The sequence below is a fragment of the Astatotilapia calliptera genome, chromosome 20 (genome assembly GCF_900246225.1).
Source record: "Astatotilapia calliptera chromosome 20, fAstCal1.2, whole genome shotgun sequence".
NCBI lineage: Eukaryota > Metazoa > Chordata > Actinopteri > Cichliformes > Cichlidae > Astatotilapia > Astatotilapia calliptera.
Genome location: NC_039321.1, coordinates 25,380,163 through 25,400,613, shown reverse-complemented (window position 1 = coordinate 25,400,613; position 20,451 = coordinate 25,380,163). Strand labels below are relative to the sequence as shown.

Here is a 20,451-nt window from a genome sequence, read left to right as displayed (position 1 = left end):
AAAGACACTGATGTTAATCCTGTAAGTTTAAACTGAACTTTGAGGGAATAATATGAACAGTAGCAATGGGTGCTCTGGAAGCACCAAACATCCCATGAAATTTAGGAAGCTGAGCATAACAAAATGATTGGGATTAGGTTTTTCTTTTCTTTGTTTCTAATTTTGAGGTAGGACATTGACCTGATTGGAGCTTTTGCGGCTCCACTGGAGATTCTGTGTCCAGTTCACAGTCAACACTAGTTCACGTTGCAAGGATTGGCCACTTCTCGTTTGACTTTTGCCCTCAGTCTGCGGAGCTCTGTGTTCTCACTGTCCAAAAGGAGGCCACATTCAATCAAGGTCCAAGCCTTACTGAGATGTTGCTCCCCATAATGCTGCAGCGCCCCCCGCAGGAAGCACTCAGCCAGAGGCAGTTTTCCTAGCCCAGCCTCCACACACTTGATGGCCTGTTCTCTGTTGAGCTCCAGGGCCCGGATGAAGTCCTCCAGAGCTGGCCCTTCTTTGGAGCAGAGCACCAGGCTGCGACCTCGCAAGCACAAATCCTCCACCCGGACTTGAGGGTGGTCTGAACAGCTGTAGTCAGGTCCATCGTGTTTCTGTATAACTCTGTCCAGATCAGATATAGCCCGCTCATGTAAGCCCAGCTGTGCCAGGCACACAGCCCGCTGGTGAAGATACTCCATTCTCTGACTGCCCCCTGATTGTACTGCCACAGTCAGGAGGGTGAGCGCCTGCTTCCACTGACCACATGATGACACACTGTTGGCCTCCTGAGCTGCTTCCTGTCCCAGTGTACATGTAGTTTAGAGTAGATATGTATCAGATTCACATTATTGACTTTGCCATCTAATTTAGGCATCTAAGATAGTCATTGTGAGATGGTGGACCCGCCACATGTTTGTACTGTATTTTACCATAAATGAAAATACATACATAGAATATATACATACAACTATAACACCCATTGGTTCAATAGAGAGAAATGACATGGGGTTTTTGTAATATCATGGAAATATCCTGACATAAACATTTTTTTTTTTGATGAAAAATAACGCTGACAAAGCCAGAACAAACAACTTTGGCAGATCTGCTCATCTGGTACTAAATCTGGGTTTCCTGTACACTTACCTGTGCCATGCATTTCCGCTGATTAAATGGGATGAGAGCCAGCAAGAAGTCAAAATAGGATGAATCCTTCTCAGCCAGTTTGCTGAGCCTGCGAGCTGCGCTGCAGTACTTCTTCTGCCAGGCATCCACCACACCCACCCGAGCCTGGGCCACTGCATCTCTTGGCTCCTGGCCAAATATCTGGCACAGATGCACGCCTGCTGATTTGACCTCACCTGGAGCAGGTGGACCATAACAGAAGTATGGATTACTGAGAACAGGGGATGACAGGTGCAATAGTGCTTTTTGTCAAATTGGAAACGTCACACAGCCTAAGCCATAAGCTGCTAGGCAGATGATTTCCAATCCTAGCAAGGATCCGGCTCAGAAAATTTCCCCCACAATCTCACCTTTTGCCAAAAGGATGTCCACATAGAGCAGATGCCATCTGGGGTTTCTACAGTCAGCCCTCATCAAAGCTCCACCAATTATGAAAGCCTCTCTAAGCTGCTCTTCATGGCAGGGAACACCATGAGTGGCCACAATATCTGACAGATTGGTACGACAGAACTGATGCAGCCAATCACAGACCAGCTTCTGTGCCCTGTCCTTGAGTGAAAGAATGTCTTTGGTCACTATGTCAGCATTTATCTGAAGTGCTGCCAGGATATCATGAGTACATTCCTAGAGGGAGAACAGAGTTCAAATGTTATACTTTATTTCAACATGCAGTCCAACATGCATATCATACTTTTCATAATTTTTCTAGACCATGTTAATAAGTGTTAGCATAAGACTGGTATATTTATAAAGATCACAATTCTGTGGCACCCCTTTTTCAAACAGATTTCCCCAGAAAGCCACAAGGTGTCGCTTTATGTTTAGGGGAAAACTCAAATTAGGTTAAAGGCTCAATGATACGAAGAGAGAAAGTAGCCTTGGAAACCTTGGCATTAATTTTTATTCTTAATTCAACATTAGGGTCCCTGTGGGGCATTTCACCGAAAGTGATTTTATTATTACAATATTATAAAACTGAAGCAATTTCTCTAAACACAGACTGATAAATTAACACTTTAATATCAAGGAGGCAAGGTGTAAGAGTAATATGATATACGCTCTCCAGGCTACACCAAAAGGGCTTTAAACTAGCTACCACTGTTACATTTAGTCAGGTCCTGGGTTCATTTTCTGCAATTACTGAAAATAAATACTGAAAATGTCTTTTAAGAGACATTTCTCAGGTCCACCAGAAGAAAAAAAACATATGTGGTGAGGCTTTATCCCATTATATAATTGTACAGGGAGTGCAGAATTATTACGCAAATGAGTATTTTGTCCACATCATCCTCTTCATGCATGTTGTCTTACTCCAAGCTGTATAGGCTCGAAAGCCTACTACCAATTAAGCATATTAGGTGATGTGCATCTCTGTAATGAGAAGGGGTGTGGTCTAATGACATCAACACCCTATATCAGGTGTGCATAATTATTAGGCAACGTCCTTTCCTTTGGCAAAATGGGTCAAAAGAAGGACTTGACAGGCTCAGAAAAGTCAAAAATACTGAGATATCTTGCAGAGGGATGCAGCAGTCTCAAAATTGCAAAGCTTCTGAAGCGTGATCATCGAAATGTCTGTGAAGGTTCTCAGTCATCCAGGTCATCGTAGTCAAAGGAGCTTGCAAAGAAAAGCGTCTGGACTTCATCATCGAACATTCAAGCGTTTCATTCAAAATAGTCAACAGGGTCGCAAGAAGCGTGTGGAAAAACCAAGGCGCAAAATAACTGCCCATGAACTGAGAAAAGTCAAGCGTGCAGCTGCCAAGATGCCACTTGCCACCAGTTTGGCCATATTTCAGAGCTGCAACATCACTGGAGTGCCCAAAAGCACAAGGTGTGCAATACTCAGAGACATGGCCAAGGTAAGAAAGGCTGAAAGACGACCACCACTGAACAAGACACACAAGCTGAAACGTCAAGACTGGGCCAAGAAATATCTCAAGACTGGTTTTTCTAAGGTTTTATGGACTGATGAAATGAGAGTGAGTCTTGATGGGCCAGATGGATGGGCCCGTGGCTGGATTGGTAAAGGGCAGAGAGCTCCAGTCCAACTCAGACGCTAGCAAGGTGGAGGTGGAGTACTGGTTTGGGCTGGTATCATCAAAGATGAGCTTGTGGGGCCCTTTCGGGTTGAGGATGGAGTCAAGCTCAACTCCCAGTCCTACTGCCAGTTTCTGGAAGACACCTTCTTCAAGCAGTGGTACAGGAAGAAGTCTGCATCCTTCAAGAAAAACATGATTTTCATGCAGGACAATGCTCCATCACACGCGTCCAAGTACTCCACAGCGTGGCTGGCAAGAAAGGGTATAAAAGAAGAAAAACTAATGACATGGCCACCTTGTTCACCTGATCTGAACCCCATTGAGAACCTGTGGTCCATCATCAAATGTGAGATTTACAAGGAGGGAAAACAGTACACCTCTCTGAACAGTGTCTGGGAGGCTGTGGTTGCTGCTGCACGCAATGTTGATGGTGAACAGATCAAAACACTGACAGAATCCATGGATGGCAGGCTTTTGAGTGTCCTTGCAAAGAAAGGTGGCTATATTGGTCGCTGATTTGTTTTTGTTTTGTTTTTGAATGTCAGAAATGTATATTTGTGAATGTGGAGATGTTATATTGGTGTCACTGGTAAAAATAAATAATTGAAATGGGTATATATTTGTTTTTTGTTAAGTTGCCTAATAATTATGCACAGTAATAGTCACCTGCACACACAGATATCCCCCTAAAATAGCTAAAACTAAAAACAAACTAAAAACTACTTCCAAAAACATTCAGCTTTGATATTAATGAGTTTTTTGGGTTCATTGAGAACATGGTTGTTGTTCAATAATAAAATTATTCCTCAAAAATACAACTTGCCTAATAATTCTGCACTCCCTGTATGTTTTAAAGCTATGATTGTTGCTTAAATTATTCGAATGCTTAAATTCCTGTTATCAGGAAAGCCCAGAGGAGAACATTTTATTTAATAATTGTACAATAATTTAGTTTGACTTAATAGTAAGGAATCTCAGGTTGTTTTACGCTACAGCTGTTTCACAAGCAACATATCACTCAAGCACTTAGCTGTAACCACCTGAACAAAAAGGGCAATAGTATCGAGTTTCAATGATAGATAAGACTAGAGGAAAAAAAAAACCTTTTGTTGATTCAGCATGAGATATGTGAAACCTCTTCCACAGAGGGCATGCACGTGTTTCGGATGCTCCTTCAGAATGGCACTGAAGTCAAATATGGCTGTTTTTCGCTGACCCAGCAAAGCGTAGCACCTCGCTCTTTCTAGTAGTGATTCAGCTGCCTCGCCACCTGAGAAAAACAATGAATTGACTGTTTTTATATGTATGTGTAATCTCATTTTAGTGTGAGTTTCAATATTTGTGTAAAATAAATCATAGATTCAAATACACACAGTAGAAGTTGGTTTCAGGTCTTATGTTTAACCACAAAAGATGTGTGGTTAAATAATGCATGGCTAATCTACCTACGGATGAGGACATAATGCTCAGTTCATTCATTTCTCCCAATGATATTTAAAATTTCAGTTAAAATTATTTCTATTTGGACACAATAACAGAATTATTTCAGAAAGAAACAAGAATTACCACAGTCAATATAATTAGCCCCCTTAAAAACTCAAAGCCCAAACCACTGATGTGATATAATGTAGTTTAACATTGTAATGCTCAAGGCTTGTAAAAATGGCAAACAGTATAAAAACTTCAGCAAGGCTTTGAGCTGTCACTTGAAAAACCATCATGCCAAAAACACAAAAATCAGTTTAGCTTGAGAAAAAAAAATCTTGATGTGCATAAAGCAGGAGATGGAGTGGACTGGAGTGATAAGCATCATTAAGAAATTCTAAGAGAGCCACACAATACAGAACAAGCCTGGTAGAGGTAGGAAGCAAACGATTTCAATGACTCTGGAAAAAAAAAAAACTACTGAGAGAGATATGTAAAGACACTTGTGAATGACTTAGCCAAGTTGGGAAATGTAGTCTCAAAAAAGACAGTCACTGCAGCCCTGCACAGGAATAGACTGCAAGAAAAAAACTCCACCACTGCACAAGAGACACTTTCAAATAAGACTGTAATATACTAAAGACACCCTGCAGAAAGAATATGCTGCCTGTAAACTAGAGCTCTTTGGCCAAAGAGACGCTGCTGTATAACCCAACGAACACTGTACCCAGAGAAAAACACAGCGGTGGGAGTAATATGCTGTGGGGATGCTTCAGTGCGGCTTGAAATAGGAATCTCGTCACAGTGGAAGGAATCACAAACTAAGATGGATTTGTGAAGATTTTAAAAGAACACCTCAACCAATCAGCAGCAAAACTGGGTCTGGGTCATCACTTTGTCTGACATGATAACGACCCAAAATATATGGGACTCCAGGTGAAGAACTAATTCCAGGAGACCAAAGTGAATGTTATTGACTGGCTTGTAAAAAGCCCTGATTTCAGACTTGTTGAAAACTATAATAAACGACTACACACTACACAAAAATGATGCCCAACTAACTGTTAGCATCATGGAGGCTAATAATTTGACTCTGGCAGTTATTGTGAATAATTTCGTTTCTATGTCCAAAGTAAAAGACATCGCAAAAGTTCATCGTAATTTTTTTTTCTCCCATGTCCCTTGCGGGGCTCCGTAAAAATCAACTAATCATCCAAAATAAAAATAGGATGTTTGGAAAAGCTGTGTCAAAAAGTTGTCTCTCTGTTTACCGGCATCTGGAAATACTTTTTAAAAAATGAAATTTTCATTGTGGGCGTAATTATTCTATCCTCATCTGTAATTTGTGTTATGTTCTGCAAGACATTTTAAAGTGAAATCTAAAAAAAAGCTTGGGTTTTGTGCTGAATTCCACAAATCATTACTCCAGTCTGCATGCAACAACCAACAATGTTAATACTATCAATAGTTAGCAACAGATCAGTACCAAATATCAACAACTCATCAAACAGATTCTATTCACCAGAGGCCATAATTGCAATGGAGAGATATGCCACAGCCTCTCTGACAGCACATTCCTCGCTTGCTCGGTCCAAAATGCGTTTTGCAGCTGAGTGGGAGTGTCCCTGCAGCAGTGCTCTGTCTTTCTGTTGTGCCACTGCCAACAGGGGGCGCAAGCAGCTGGTATCACCACACAAGATGAGCTTTTTCAGCAGCTACAGGAAAAAATTGACAGACATGAAGAGTAAATCAGGACTATTCGGTGGTTAAAATCATTGTTAACATTTTTTTTAAACTCAAAGCTACACTTTTCAAAACAAAACTGTAGCTACCGCACACTGAAATCAGACATTTGGATGCTTATCAGGTAATTTTAGAAGTGAATTGATCGCTGAAGATTTTTTCACATTTGAGCCCTCATAGCTCCTTATATCATGAATGTAATTACTTTGAAGGTGCATCCAGAAATTATTCAAAGGAAACTAGTTAAATAAACAAAGGTGTTTCCCCAAAACTACTAATAATGAACTACACTCTGCTTTCACTCAGCTTCCTGCTTTATTTATATATGTTTTACAAAATAAGCAAGTGTGAAATTAGGTTTCCTAAACAGGAAACAAAAAATCCTGAATCCATTTAAACATGAAAAATTGGTACCTCAAACTTATATACCTGATTGGTGTCATAAAGAAAGCCTCTGTGCAGCTGCAGCAAAGCAAGGCGAGCCAAGATAGGTGCCCGAGGATTGGTGGGCCCGATGGACAGCAGCAATCGGTAAGCCTCCTCCACCCGACCAAGCTGGTACAAGGCATCTGCTGCCAAGATCTGAGGCCCATCGGCACTGGGCTGGAGCTCCATCAGCAACAGAGCAAGGGAATGGACACCAGCAGGAGTCCTAACGTACAAAGCAGAAAAAAAACACAACGGGACAACAATCACACTGAGAAAACACACAACAAAGACCATACCATGCAATAAAGTAGACTTTTCCTGCTGTGACATGCCAAAATATTTTCTCTGAGAAAGCATTGCTCAGTAAACCATATCTAAAACAAACATACCTTGATCTGTGGTTGTCCCTCTTTGATAGGGTCTGCATATGTTCCTCCTTTTGGTGCTGTTGGGAGTCTTCACCAGAACTGGACTTGGGTTTGTGATCTCTAGACCCTTCAAGCATGAATCGTCCCTGCTCCAGCAGAACAGTAAACAGCAGCCCACGGTAGTTCCAGGGTACCAAGCAGCGCACAGCAAATGCTGTTTCCTGAGCATGCAGCCTGCTGGCTGTCACATAGTCTAAAGCAGTCAGGTAGTTTAAGCCACCCATCATTCGCAGGAGGCCCCTGCCACAAAGTGCTCGCACACAGCTGGATGGGTGGGGGGCATTGTGTTCAATCACAGCCTGAAAGTCTTCTAATGCACCCTTCTGGTCATCAGAGAGCAATCGTGCATATCCGCGAAGGACGTGGACCGTGCTTTGATAGCTCTGCTGACCTTGTGCGGCAGCTAGCTGGCTGCAGATAGAGAGGGCCTCTTTGTGCTCTCCTCTGAGGAGAAGACAATCAGCCAGTCGGACCCGCAACTCTCTGTCTCCCCCACCAGGTTCTAAATGGCACAGGGTCCGTAACTGAGTGATAACAGGGTCCAGAAGTTCAACTCCTTCAGTAGATCGCAGATCTGCCCGGACAAGGACCTGATCTCTGTAATCAGACAGGCCTCTCTCCGCCTGCTGACGGAGATGGTTGCAAGCTGCCACCCCAGTTCCCTGATCTTTGAACAGCTTTTGGAAGTAAATTCGGGCAGTGGCTGGGTGAGTCTCAAATGCTTTCCCCAAATCTGAGCACTCCTCTGCAATCTTTCCACCTGCTGAAAAGCAAGCAGCTGCTCGGCTTGTCAAGAGTCTGGCTGTCCTCTCAGGAGTTTCTTGGAGCAATTTTTCTATAGCACTCTCTGGTATTTTCTGGCCATGAGCATACTGCAAGAGGGAAGAGTATGCCTCTGCACTGTCCATAAACCTGCCCATCAAAAACAAATATGCTGCATTGAGTTCCTGTACTTCTTTGTTACTAGGTGAAATAGACAGCAAAAACTCAATAACAGTAGCAGAAGTTTCTTCTTCAAGCTTGTCATTGTCCTTTGTTCCCACTCTCCACTTGCTGTCAACTACCAGAGTGGGATGTATGAGCATGATTTGTTCTGCAAAGGCCTTCACTATTTTGGGTAAGTATCCCGCTTGTCTGCTCTTCACCAGTGTGACAGTTTCAGACTTGCTATTCCGGTAAGCTTTGAGGTAAATCTTTAGTCCCTTTAACCTGTGAGATTCTGATAACAAGCAGGCGAGGGCTCGAGTTATCTCTAACAAAACATGAGTTGAACCCTCTGGAGGAAGGTTCCGCTTCCCTTCAAGCATAGCAGTGCAACGAGCAAGAATCTCCTCACAGGCATGCGTGTCACTCTGAAGAAGAGACTCCATTTTGTAAATGGTGGCTAACAGATTGTTGGGACTGAGTGTGGAGAGGAAAACAGCAGCAAGACCTTTATTAAGACCCTCTGCAGGCTGATTCTTCACATGACTGTCAAGCCAGCCCTCTAGAGTAGCGATCACCAAATCCAGACCGGACTTATCCAGTTTTCTCATGTGGGACACCGCAGAGGTGGCGTGAGTCCTGAAGGCAGACATGTACAAGGAGGTGGCTCTCTCCAGCTCACCGCTCCGAAGGAACTTGTCTCCTTCCTTACATATCTCTGAAATATTGACTCCAGGTCGAACCAAAGCAGTCATGATTGCTCAAATGGCGGGATTGTTCATGGCTGTTGAAAGCAATTACAACATTGTAGTCTAATGGTTAACGGAGGAAATGAGGATAAAATATATCTGTCACATGTTGAAATGTAAAAAAAGAAAAAGAAGAAGAAGTAATAAAAACAAGCATAAACAAGCACCTTTACTCTTCAACATAGAGTTCATAATTCCATCAATTTCGACAAGATCCCCAACACCATTATTTGAAATACAGCACCAAACCACGACAGAGCCTCCATCATGCTTTACAGAATGCTGTAGAGACTCATTGTTGTACTCTCTAGACCTCTTCTGCACATACTGACAAAGATTTGAACCAAAAGATTTGAAATTTGGATTGATCTTCTGATCTTCAGTCCAGTTCTTGTGTAATTTGCAATATCTCAGCCTTTTCTCCTAGTTTCCCTCGACAGCCTCCCATACACAAAAGCCATTTCTGATCAAGCTTTGATGAATAATATCATATGAACTGAAAAGCCAGATCCATCTCTCAGTTCCTGTGACAAATCTATGGTGGATTCCCCCCCCCCTGTTTCTTAATTCTTATCTTCTTTCTTAAGATACTGTTCATCTCCTGTAATTCTTTTTAGACCTGCCACTTCTTCTTTTCTCCTACTACTAGTGCGGACTCCTGAGTTTTTTATTCAGGATATTTCACATAAGTACAGATTATTCAGGATTTTAGGTAAGATATTGTTATACTGAGTTATACTGATTACTCAGTATGGAACATTTATCAACTAATAGATCTTTGAGAATCACAATTGTTGGTGCAAAAATACAATTGTTTTATTTTTGGTATTTTTAAAAATATATTTAACTAAAGAAAAACACATTATGTTTTATGACAGGCTGCTAGTAAAAAAAAAGATAAAATTGCTAATTTTTCTGTTATGTGTAGACACAACACTAGTTCAACTCTTGGGTTAGAAGACTTTTTATGCTTTTTATTGCATTGTTAAGTTGTTCAAAATAACCGAAAAAAAAATTTATTTATCTGAAAATTATCAGGTACAAAAACTGGAGTGAAAAGGTGTGAAAAAGTAGCCAACATCCAAAAAGAAAAAAACTTTGAAAGACCTTCAGAAAGCCTGGAGAACTATTCCTCAGTAACACTGTAAAAATGAAAAATGAAAAAAAAAAGTCTTGTATGAAGGTAAGTATGTTGCTTAAATTTGTTACTTGGATGCCAAATTTAAAGACATAAGGAGTGGCTTGAAACTTTTGCACAGTGTTTTCTATTATTTATAACTATGTATTTGTATTGTTCTGACTTGATATTAGTTTGGTGAAATTTTATGCACACACAAAATAAGATTACCATTGACAAAAGAAGAAAGACTTTATCTACTGCAAAGGGAACTGGTAAAATAAAATCGACTTGACTGGATTTGTACCAGTGGCTTTTATTGAGCCATTGTTAACCTACCTGTTACTGCGGCTTTTTTGACAACAACAGTATACTGAATCCCTCAAGACTTAAAAATGTCTTTAAAATTCTATTTCACGGGTAGCGTCAACTTATTGTCTTGAATTAGACGTCCCGACAAAAGAAAACTGTCCTCCATGTTTGTAATTCAATAGCTATCCAGGTCAACGCTCACAAAACAGAAGCTGCAGCGGAATTTTTTCAAGTGTGTAACAGGTGGCACTGAGACAGCATAATATATATTTATATAATAATAATAAGAAACCACACATACACAAACCACAAAAACCTTTTTGTCTCGACAAACTCCTCCAGGCTGTGTCGCGTCTCTTCTCAGGACGGGACGGTTTACGTCGCCAGCTGTTGTTTTTGAGAATCCGGGTCCGGTTGCCAATAGAAACCATTAACCCTCGTGCTTACTTGAAAACCACAGAAAACGTAGGAAGCCTGCAGCTTCCTTATTGGCGACACTGCGTAAAATTGTTGATAAAAATCTCCTGCTCCTTCACGCTAACTCGGCGTTAGCGCTTAAAGATATGCTGCTGGGAGCACGAAAAACGGTGCGAAAGGGGGGAAATATGTCATTTGGAAATACCTCCAAAGAGCCGTTCATTTTCCTACAGACATTTTAAGAGATTAAAAAAAAAAATGCTAAATCCGTCTTTAGTTAGCCTCTAAACTGTGCTGTAGCTGGTGCTCCCGGTGGTTAACTGTCTTTATTCGGTTCATTTATAGCACACGAAATGATTAAAAGAAAAGAAGAAATGACAAATCGAAAAGGTGTAGGTTGAAGCTACAGCGTATATAACACCTACCCATGATATAAAAGAAAAAGATCAAGACATAAGGAAAATTAAATTAACTTCATCTTTAACCTCTTATTAAAAAAAAAAAATTAAAGCCACCCCATGCCAAAAAGTGATTTTCTGTGTTTATATTGATAAATATAAACTGATAAAAAGGCAGTAGTCAAGAGGATTTACAAAGCCTTTATATATACATAAACTAAAGAAATGACCTGTTTTGCAAAGATCTTTATGACTGCTTTATTGTGCCTACTCTGTGTTCAACATTATCATCTGTCCAAAGTTTTTTTTGGACACTTAAAATATCTGCTGTGTTCAACTTCTTGGGGTTTCTACTGCCCACTTGGCCAAGTGTGATGTGAAAATCACATTTCTACCTTCAATAAATCTTTTCACCTGGTTAAATAAGTACAAAACCTTTACCTTGTAAAAGAAGTGTTTCTTACTCTGCATAGCTTGTTATATGACGTGATATCATTTGTGAGATATAGGTGACAGTAAAGGCCAACAAGTCATTTAGAGCAGTTTCAGTTCTGGTAATCTTTCATTTATTTATTTATTTATTTATTGAGAAATACTGGAAATCCCTTTTTTGGCAGGTGACACTGGTGTGGTTAAAAACATGGCAAACACATGGTGATGTGCAGCCTGACAGCATATCTACATGACAGCAGAAGAATAATGCTATAAATTTTGAAGCTGCATGTAAACACATAAAGTGAATGTGGTCCTGTAAGGGATCTGTTATTTTTCCATCCAGTAACTATGAACAATATAAGGCAGCTGTTCTTTGTGCTTTTAGCCCAAATTTGCAATTCATGGGTGTAATCCAACTCAAGAATAAAAGCTCTTCAAGTACTGTGCTCCTATTTTCTTTGTAGGTGGGGTGTGTGTGCGCTTACAAATGCACACCAGCTGCTGCGGTTCAAACATACAGTCCATACTCCCACCTTGTGGCCAAACATTTTATTCATGACATATACATATACAGGTGACATTTTGATTTGGGGTTTTACAGTAGCACGTTTTCATAACAGTGTACCACTAAAGACCACAATGAGATGAAAAACAATAAGATTTTCACTTTCAGTTTATTCTGCACCACACAAATATTCATACAAATGGATCATAAATAAAAAAAACAATTATACTTTAACCTGTAAAACATATACAAATATTTATATCTCAGGGAAAGTGGCCTACATTCCCATTTAAAACTTTCTTAAATAAACATCTTAAATGGGAAAATCCAAGACCTTTACTGTCAATGAAGTATAATGACACACACACATAGACACACAAAAAAACCTCTCAAAGTGAGATACCCAAACACCACAAGTGAGAACCATCCGTTCAAATGGAATATGTGTGGTGAGGAAAAACCCAGCATGCTGAACACTGACACCATTTAGTTGCAGGAAACTGAAAAACTGACGTCCTTTGGGGATTTCAGTTTTCTTCCTTTGCGAGAGTGCACAATAACAATCAGTGGCTGAGTTGTTATACCAAACGAGGGAGACGTCTGCAAGCTGTGCTGCACAAACATCCCAGATGTGCACGGAGTGATCACGCACACGCACAGTTTAAAGATTCAGACTGAAAAAGTCTGTCCTTTGACAAGTCAAAAGGGGAAAAAAACAGAGAAATCTCAAGCACAGACTTGTGGAGGTAAAACAATCACGTACACTACACTAAGGAAGTGCAACTTCCTTGCTTACCCTTTAAGCACAAACACCTCCCAATTATACATGTACATTGCAGTACTGCTGTAAAAACCGCAGCCTCCATTGCTGGCATTTAAGAGGCACCACACAAAAAACTGGAGGTTACATTGTTCTAAACAACTTTTGGCAGCAGCCATTAGTTAAGGGAAGGGGACTTCCCTCAGTATTTTTTTATTTATTTACTGTCTCCACCTACTGTAGGCTACAAGAATATTACGAGTGTGTTAAGAGGTGTTATGTGGTTCCTAAAAATGCTAATGATGCTCTTGAGGAAGTAACCTGATGTTCGAAACTGCATTTTGCACTGCTACGAATCCATTATTTCATGTGTTTACATTCAACATTTTAGGTTTCTGTCTTAACATGAAATAAGGGTCCACTTTTTTACATTCCAGTTTATCAGATGTTTTTATTTGGCTTTAATCTACGTCTGCATTACTCAGTACGGGATATTTACGACATTGTTCCAGGTTTCTAGGGTTGTACTATATGGCTACAGATCGTAATGTCCTTTCCAGCAAGTGTCTAATCTTTCACACCAGCGTCCATGGCTGAATAATTTATGTTTCCAGTCATGTTATAGATAGCATTACACTTGTGCCGCCAGGTACAGCCTCAGTTGTCCCACACTGCTCCATTCAAATGGCTGTGAGTGCCTGTCTCTGGTCAGGCGTCCACTGCAGCTGTTCCAGGCTTTCCTGGAGCATCTGTGCACAGCCGGATAATTCCATGTAGTGTAAGGCTGAGAAAATATCACTGAGTTTGGAGGAAGAGTGCTGGCTCCACAGCCTCAGCATCTGGTACTGCTTCTCCATGGAGCCGAGACTGAAACCAGTCTCCATCTCGACTCGTGCCATCTGCTGGTCAGTCACCTTAAGCAGACGCAAGAACTCCTTCCACCTATGCAAGGGCACCTCCTTGATGATCGCGTAGAGGACGATGGCCGGCCAGCGATCTGCGTGGTCATTTCGTCTGGCAACTGGAAGGAGAGAATAATTAACAGTCAGAGGACACAGGGCACTGAGCTGCTTGTTTTGCGTTAGTCTGAGGTTAAAATAATCTGTATTTATGTGAAATAGAGCATTTGCGCAGCAGTTCACCTCCTGTCTCAAACAAGTCAATTTTGCTGCTTCTAAGAGCTTCCTGTTTGTGACCACCCTGTTAGGATATCTGTGAGTCACTGTCGTCATCCATTTCCACGATTAGAGAAACTAATGTGAAATGATAAGCAGTGATAACAGCAAGTGTTTTTTAATGTTTTTTTCCCCTTACACTGGACTCACTGGCAAAAACTTTGGTCATGTTTAAGATCAGCATTGTTACAGTGTGCCGTACTGTGCAAATGTCTTGAGCCATCCATCATGGCTCAATATTTTGCAAAGAAAATAGCAAAGAGGTGCAAATATCCACAGAAATGCACTAAATAAGAGCAAAACAGAGTTAATTTGTTCTAATGAGCTTGAAAGTCAAGATTTTGTGTGACCACCTATATTATCTAACACAGCCTGAACTCTCTTAGGTATGCTTTACTGCACTTTCCTTAACTAGTCTTTGGGAATAGTTCCCCAGGCTTCTTGGAGCACATTCAAAGCTTTTCATTGGCTGCTTTTCATTCCGTTCTCTGTCACTGCTTCAATAACTTTGATGTTCAGGCTCTAGGAAAGCCGATCCATGACCGATAGCCTTCTACTACGTGTTTTTCTATCCAGTATGCCTTTATTGCACTAACAGCGTGTTAAGCTGCGTGGACAACAACTGAAAAAAAAACAATTTTTTTGCTACGTTTTTTTTTTGTCTCTAATGTGTTAACACAACACTGATTCATTCCTTGAGTGAGGTGTCTTTTTTATGCTTGAGTGAGTCATAGGTCAGTGTGAAGTGGCAAAATAAACAAACCAAAAAAAATCGTCGGAAAATGATCAGAATCAGAATCAGAATCAGAATCAGAATACTTTATTGATCCCTGGGGGAAATTTTTTTTTAAAAAGCGACTGTAACAGGCTGCACGCTGGTTGGCGCATGCGCACTTAACTTAGAGTGAGAGTGAGTGAAAAAGCAGCCAATGGCCAAAGACAGAACTTTGAAAGACCTTCAGAAAGCCTGAAGAACTACTGGTCAAGACTGCTTTAAAAGTCTGGCTCCTTGGAAGCAAGTATATAAAGAAATTAGGCATAATTCAAGACTTTAACTGATGATTTGCATATACTGACTCTAATAGAAGGCTTTTTTTAATGATTCAGTGTACACCTTGTAACAGTCACAATTGTGTGGTGTCTCTTTAAGACAATTTAAGTTAATGTTTAGTGATGTCACAAGTATGCGTCACTGCTCTCTGTAGAGTGTGGGAGAAACGTGCTTGCGCATGGATGTGGACTGACATGGACCTCATATATTTACCTTCCTAATTCAAAGTAATGTCACAGGTTGTAGGAACACTGTGTTTCATGTATGACAAGGCAGCAGCTGTTCAACCGGGCCTTGTAAGGTAGGTGATGTGTGTGTCAATTAAAGGACACCACTGTGGAATTCCCAGTACCAGTGTGGTTGTGAGTTTTTGACTATCCTGAGTGTTTTCTGCCGCCTCCTCTCAACCACTGAATACAACCCACGTTATAACCTCCAACCAGCATTATGGTATATTCTGAAAAACTAATTAATTAATAAAGTAATTACTAATTAAGTAATTCAGAAGATATACAGAGAAATTTGACCACATTATATCAGCACTGGTCTGCTAAGTGGAAAAGCTTTCTCACTTTGTAATAACAGGACAACAACAGTCAAGAGACGTAATGATACAGAATACACAACGCAAATAAAAGTCCCATCTCAAGCTTATGAAGAGGAGAACAGAGCATAATCCTCACCCCAGTTCAAACAGCACAAAACTAAAAACAGGTTTTGATCTTAGCCGTGAATGCCAACAACAACATGACCTCACTAATAACTGCAGTTGTATTTAAAGCACACCTACAGGCTTGAAAGGCTTACATTGAATATCAGGAGTTTACCATATGACACAGTTAACAGGCACATGTGTTCACTATCTGACTTGCCATTTGACTTAATGTCACATTGCTGACTGATGCGAACGAGTAAGAACGCTGTATTTCCTAGTTTCCACCTCCACAGATGTGGTTCTGATAAACACTATGGTGAACAAGAAGAGATGAAAAAGTAAAAACAACAGCACTTATAGATAGTATACCGCGCTTCTATCAGATGGAAGAAACTGCAACAGCAACATTTTTTAATTTTACTAATATAATTCAATTAAACAATTTAGCAGTAGCAAAATAGCGCTTCCTTTTAACAACACAAGCAGACAAGCAGGTATTTGAAGGGGTAGCTATTCTCCTTAACGCTTTAGAAATATTGCTCGTTTAATGTTGATGTTGATATTTTTAGTTTTTTAAAGTGTATGTCTTTTTCATTCATTGTAAAACAACTGAGAAATTTCCCCTGGTTTTATTCATCATACACTATAATCGTGGTATCATTATGTTTTGAAGGTAATCTGCTTGGATCACACTTTATCTGAAAGCATTTGTTAAATTGTGAAACAATGAAATTGAAAAAAAAAAGTATGCCAAATGCCACTTTTTCTGGCTATGACCTACTATCTACCACCTATTTAGGTGCGTCATAAAAACATGTGTCACTGATCATAAATGCTAATAACTTTACTGGAAAACTCAATGCTGAACACTTCCTCTTCTACAACTTTTCTCGCAGTTTTCACATCACTTATCTCAAACATTTACAGCCAAGCCCATCACACCCTCCAGCATTCAATACCTAAGTCTCACTTCGGATGAAGTCCACAGTCATTTAAATGAGGGGAGAAAGTTGAAGCGCTACGAACAATAGGTTTCACCTCCTCTCTAAATTAACACATTTCTTAAGTAATTCAGTGCAGCAGCATGCACCATCTCTACTGCTCACCACAGAAATAAAAAAAAATCACACTGTGGTGTAGAAGCAAATTCTTAAGCAACTACATTATTTACCCAGCTTGTGCTGATTGGCCTGTTTTAAACTCCTAAGTGACCAAAAGATAACTCAGCCTTATAGTGTGTACTGTATAGAACTCATTTTGACTTGTCCTGAAGGACGTGATGCAATGACCCTAATCTTCTATCCATCTATCTAAATCTATATCAATATATCTCTCTCTCTATATATATATCTATATGTATATAGGGAAAGAGAGAGATGTTTTTTTCCTGCCTACTTAAAGGATATAATATATACAGAAATGAATAAATGTTGAAAGTTGTTTATCCTTTTATGAGTCATATTGTCTCTGAAAATATGGCAAAAGCTTCCTTTGCACTTCATGTGTAAAAATATCTATAACACCACTGAGTTTCATTTGGTATGTGGTGTTCTTCTTAGCTGATAATCCCATGATTCTAGTAACAAAACTAGTATTTTCTGGGATCGTAGTAGTAGAAGTAGTAGCAGAAGAAATTATTTCCTGCTAAAATGTTGCAGATAAAGTCACATTTATCAGTTTTATATTGCCAGTTATGTCTTAAACCATAAATGGTTACATTTACCCTAAAGTGCAATACAATGGAAGCCTGTGCTGAAGGGCAGAGAAGGATTTCGTCTGTGAATATTTAATACCGAATGACAGAAAAAGAAATGCAGACTGTTTGATTGTTGGCTGTTCTCGAATTTGAGGTTTTTTATCCTTCTTCACTGAACTCCTATTAAAAGTAAGGAATATTTTAATCACTCCTTACATTGGGAATGAGGAAATGACTTTTGAGACTAAAATAAACTTTTCCGAGAATTCTGCAGGGGGTGTTTTTGTTTTGTTTTTTTAATTAGAAATCATCAACACATAATTAACAAAGTCCAGTATTTTGCATGTCGTGCATGTTAGCAAGAGATCAAATACTCAGATAGTCTTACCTATCTGGCCATTGACTGGCACGAGAGTGTTGATGTGGGTTGGATGTTCTGACATGGCTGGACTCTGATTGAGAGTCAACATGGGAGTTTCCTCAGAGAATGTAAGCGTCTTGAAAGAACAAACAAGACAGCATGAGTACAAACTTTGAAGTGCATGACAGGGATGACCAAAACTTTCTGCCTTTCTTGTGTGCTAATTATAAGCTAATGAGCTAATTATCTTGATGAACTATGTACAAGAAATTCTCACTGTGCACCTACAGTAAGTGTTCCGGCCTAGATTGCTATCTTTAAAGAAAACGAAGTGCATGAAACTGAGCACAAACCAGTGTGGTCGGGTTACTGCCTTGATGACTGGGTTGTTCTGTTAAAAAGGAAAGGAGATATTATCATTGAGTTTCCTGTCTGTTAGTCAAGACATGTTCAGTCACTAAGGCACATTTTTAAAACAGAACAAAATATGGATATTCTTCTATTTAATGCACAACTGGACAGTACATTTCACATTGTGAGGAGTAACATGAGAAAATTTGTCCTTGGTTGCGATGTGTCATAGTATCTTAACTTCCCAGAGGTCAAGTAATGTAAAGTGTAGTACTTTACATATTAGTACTTTACATGTAGTACTTTACATAACTTTGATATTAGCCATATGAAAACTACATGAATGTCCCCAGTCAATATCTACCGAACCGCTAAGTGCCTGTACTGTTTACTCTGTGTACTGTATATTAATGCTCAGTGGTAGTTGTAGAAATACTCTGATGAATAAAAGTGATTGTTCAATTCAAAGCACTTGAAAAATAGTAAAACCCTGCACTGAACAAAATACAATTAGGCAATAGAAAAAAAGGACTGACAAAAGTAACAAAAGTAACATTTAACCTTAAGGGTCAAATTTGTGCCATTACGTTTTAAAGAAGATAAAGTTACACAAATCTCATATGAAATGCAAACACTTCAAATGTGTACTTAAATACAACGCACAGGTACTTTGTTGGATTTATTTACTGCAGATTACCGTTCTTGGAGACTTCAGCCTCTTTCCTCCTCCTCCAGCAAAAACTGTCTTTGTGTTTGAATATCTTCATGGTGCAGATCAGCAGGAACCATGAGAGCAACACAAAGCTAATCACGAGAATCGCAAGAAAAATTCCTGCATTCCCCGCTGTGGACACAAAGACACACTCCACATCAATAAGTTCTGACGTAAGCATATTATGTCTTTATCCTCCATGTAAATTGGATAACAATCAGAGGCTGCTAAACCTGATAAAATGTCCTTAGCAAGTGTGATATGTTATAAAACTAAACTACAAAACCAAGGGCAGTAAGTTAATGTATCAAATGTGTTGTCAAAATATAAAATGAGCACTAACGGTTACGTGGAATTTCTGTTATATAAGGATCTGATGGATTCGTGAAAGCCTTGGATGTTGAAACAAGAGCTTTGTTTGGAAAGGGAGTTGAAGTTGAGGCTGGTGTAACAGTTGTAGACATCAATCCTGTCGTACGATTAAAAAAAAGAAGCAAGTTTGGAATTACTTCTCAACATTAGTGGGTTATATAATGTGATGTAATCTTCTGGTATACATGGATAGACAACACAATGCGTTTGCATTAACATACTTTAAGAAAAATAAAATTTTAAACTTTATTATTTATTATTCTTGGTGCTGGTGCATTTAGTAATCTGGCTCCGAGAGCCTCAGTTGTGTTTTTTAAGTAGTTGCAGATCAAATCTGAAGTACGGTCAGGAGGAATTTTTTCCATTCTTCTAAATAGAGCTGCTTTATCTCAGCAATATTTTTGGGGATGTGTGGACCAAAAAGCTTGAAAAGCAAACCCAAAGTATCACATCTTGTTTTCAAATCTCCTTTTCCTAAAGATCTACTTGAATGCTTAGGGCTCATTGTTTTTGCTGGCTCTCCTAACCTTCAGAAGAAGTCAGTCAGACAAAATGACATACATAATTAAAGATTCACTTACTTTTGTTTGCCACTGTGGTTGGAGACACAACTGGAGTTGTAGATGGATTTGTCGAAGCTGCAGTATTCGTTGGCCTATAACATAAAAAAACAGTATAGAAATCATCTGACAACACATATTTATCCTGACATTAAAAGCTAATGAAGCACCAACACAGGCAGTTATTTCTCCTGTCGTGTGTAAAAATGCATTCCAACATTAATCTGAGGTCCAGATTCAGACTGCATAATTCAAATGAATATATCTGCAAAAGTCAGTCTGTTAGTTTAAGTTCTCCTCTGTGTGCTTGCTTGCAGTGACTTATAGAGAGACTAAAAAAAACTAATCAAAGATTTTTCCATTGAAGGTTGACGTTTTCTAGCAGCATTGGAAAAACATTCAAACATTTTGCAACTAGGATGATCAGACCCCAGTTTGAGGAAAGCAATAATTTTTGTGTGTGACTCCGTGGGGACATGTTAGCAATGTTTTGAGGTAGTCAGAAATTTTCATTACCAATAACAGGTTACCAGATTTTAGTTTATTATGTAGAGGCCAAATTAATGACATTTAAAAGTAACTTTTCCAACGTTTACAAGTAAATGTAAGAATAAAGGGAAGACGAAGCTATGTTCTTATCATGTACTCCTTATATGATCCCATATTT

At 39.5% G+C, this 20,451-nt stretch overlaps 2 protein-coding genes across 2 annotated transcripts in view; both read right to left on the bottom strand.

The window, feature by feature from the left end:
- Positions 1-65: 65 nt before the first annotated feature.
- On the bottom strand, positions 66-8,963 carry ttc34 (tetratricopeptide repeat domain 34). Its single transcript, XM_026154120.1, has 7 exons — positions 7,196-8,963; positions 6,807-7,029; positions 6,157-6,349; positions 4,313-4,479; positions 1,518-1,791; positions 1,129-1,343; positions 66-782 (listed from the first exon to the last, which is right to left on the bottom strand). Exons 1-7 carry the CDS (start codon positions 8,911-8,913, stop codon positions 237-239), a joined length of 3,336 nt encoding a protein of 1,111 aa, XP_026009905.1. The 5' UTR covers positions 8,914-8,963; the 3' UTR covers positions 66-236.
- Positions 8,964-12,241: 3,278 nt separating this feature from the next.
- LOC113013361 (tumor necrosis factor receptor superfamily member 1A) overlaps positions 12,242-20,451 on the bottom strand; it is a 31,107-nt gene continuing 22,897 nt past the window's right edge. Inside the window, 6 exon segments of the mRNA XM_075410367.1 lie at positions 12,242-13,872; positions 17,817-17,925; positions 18,143-18,180; positions 18,838-18,984; positions 19,196-19,321; positions 19,806-19,879. Coding sequence (XP_075266482.1) covers positions 13,532-13,872; positions 17,817-17,925; positions 18,143-18,180; positions 18,838-18,984; positions 19,196-19,321; positions 19,806-19,879 — 835 coding nt within the window. The 3' untranslated portion in view covers positions 12,242-13,531.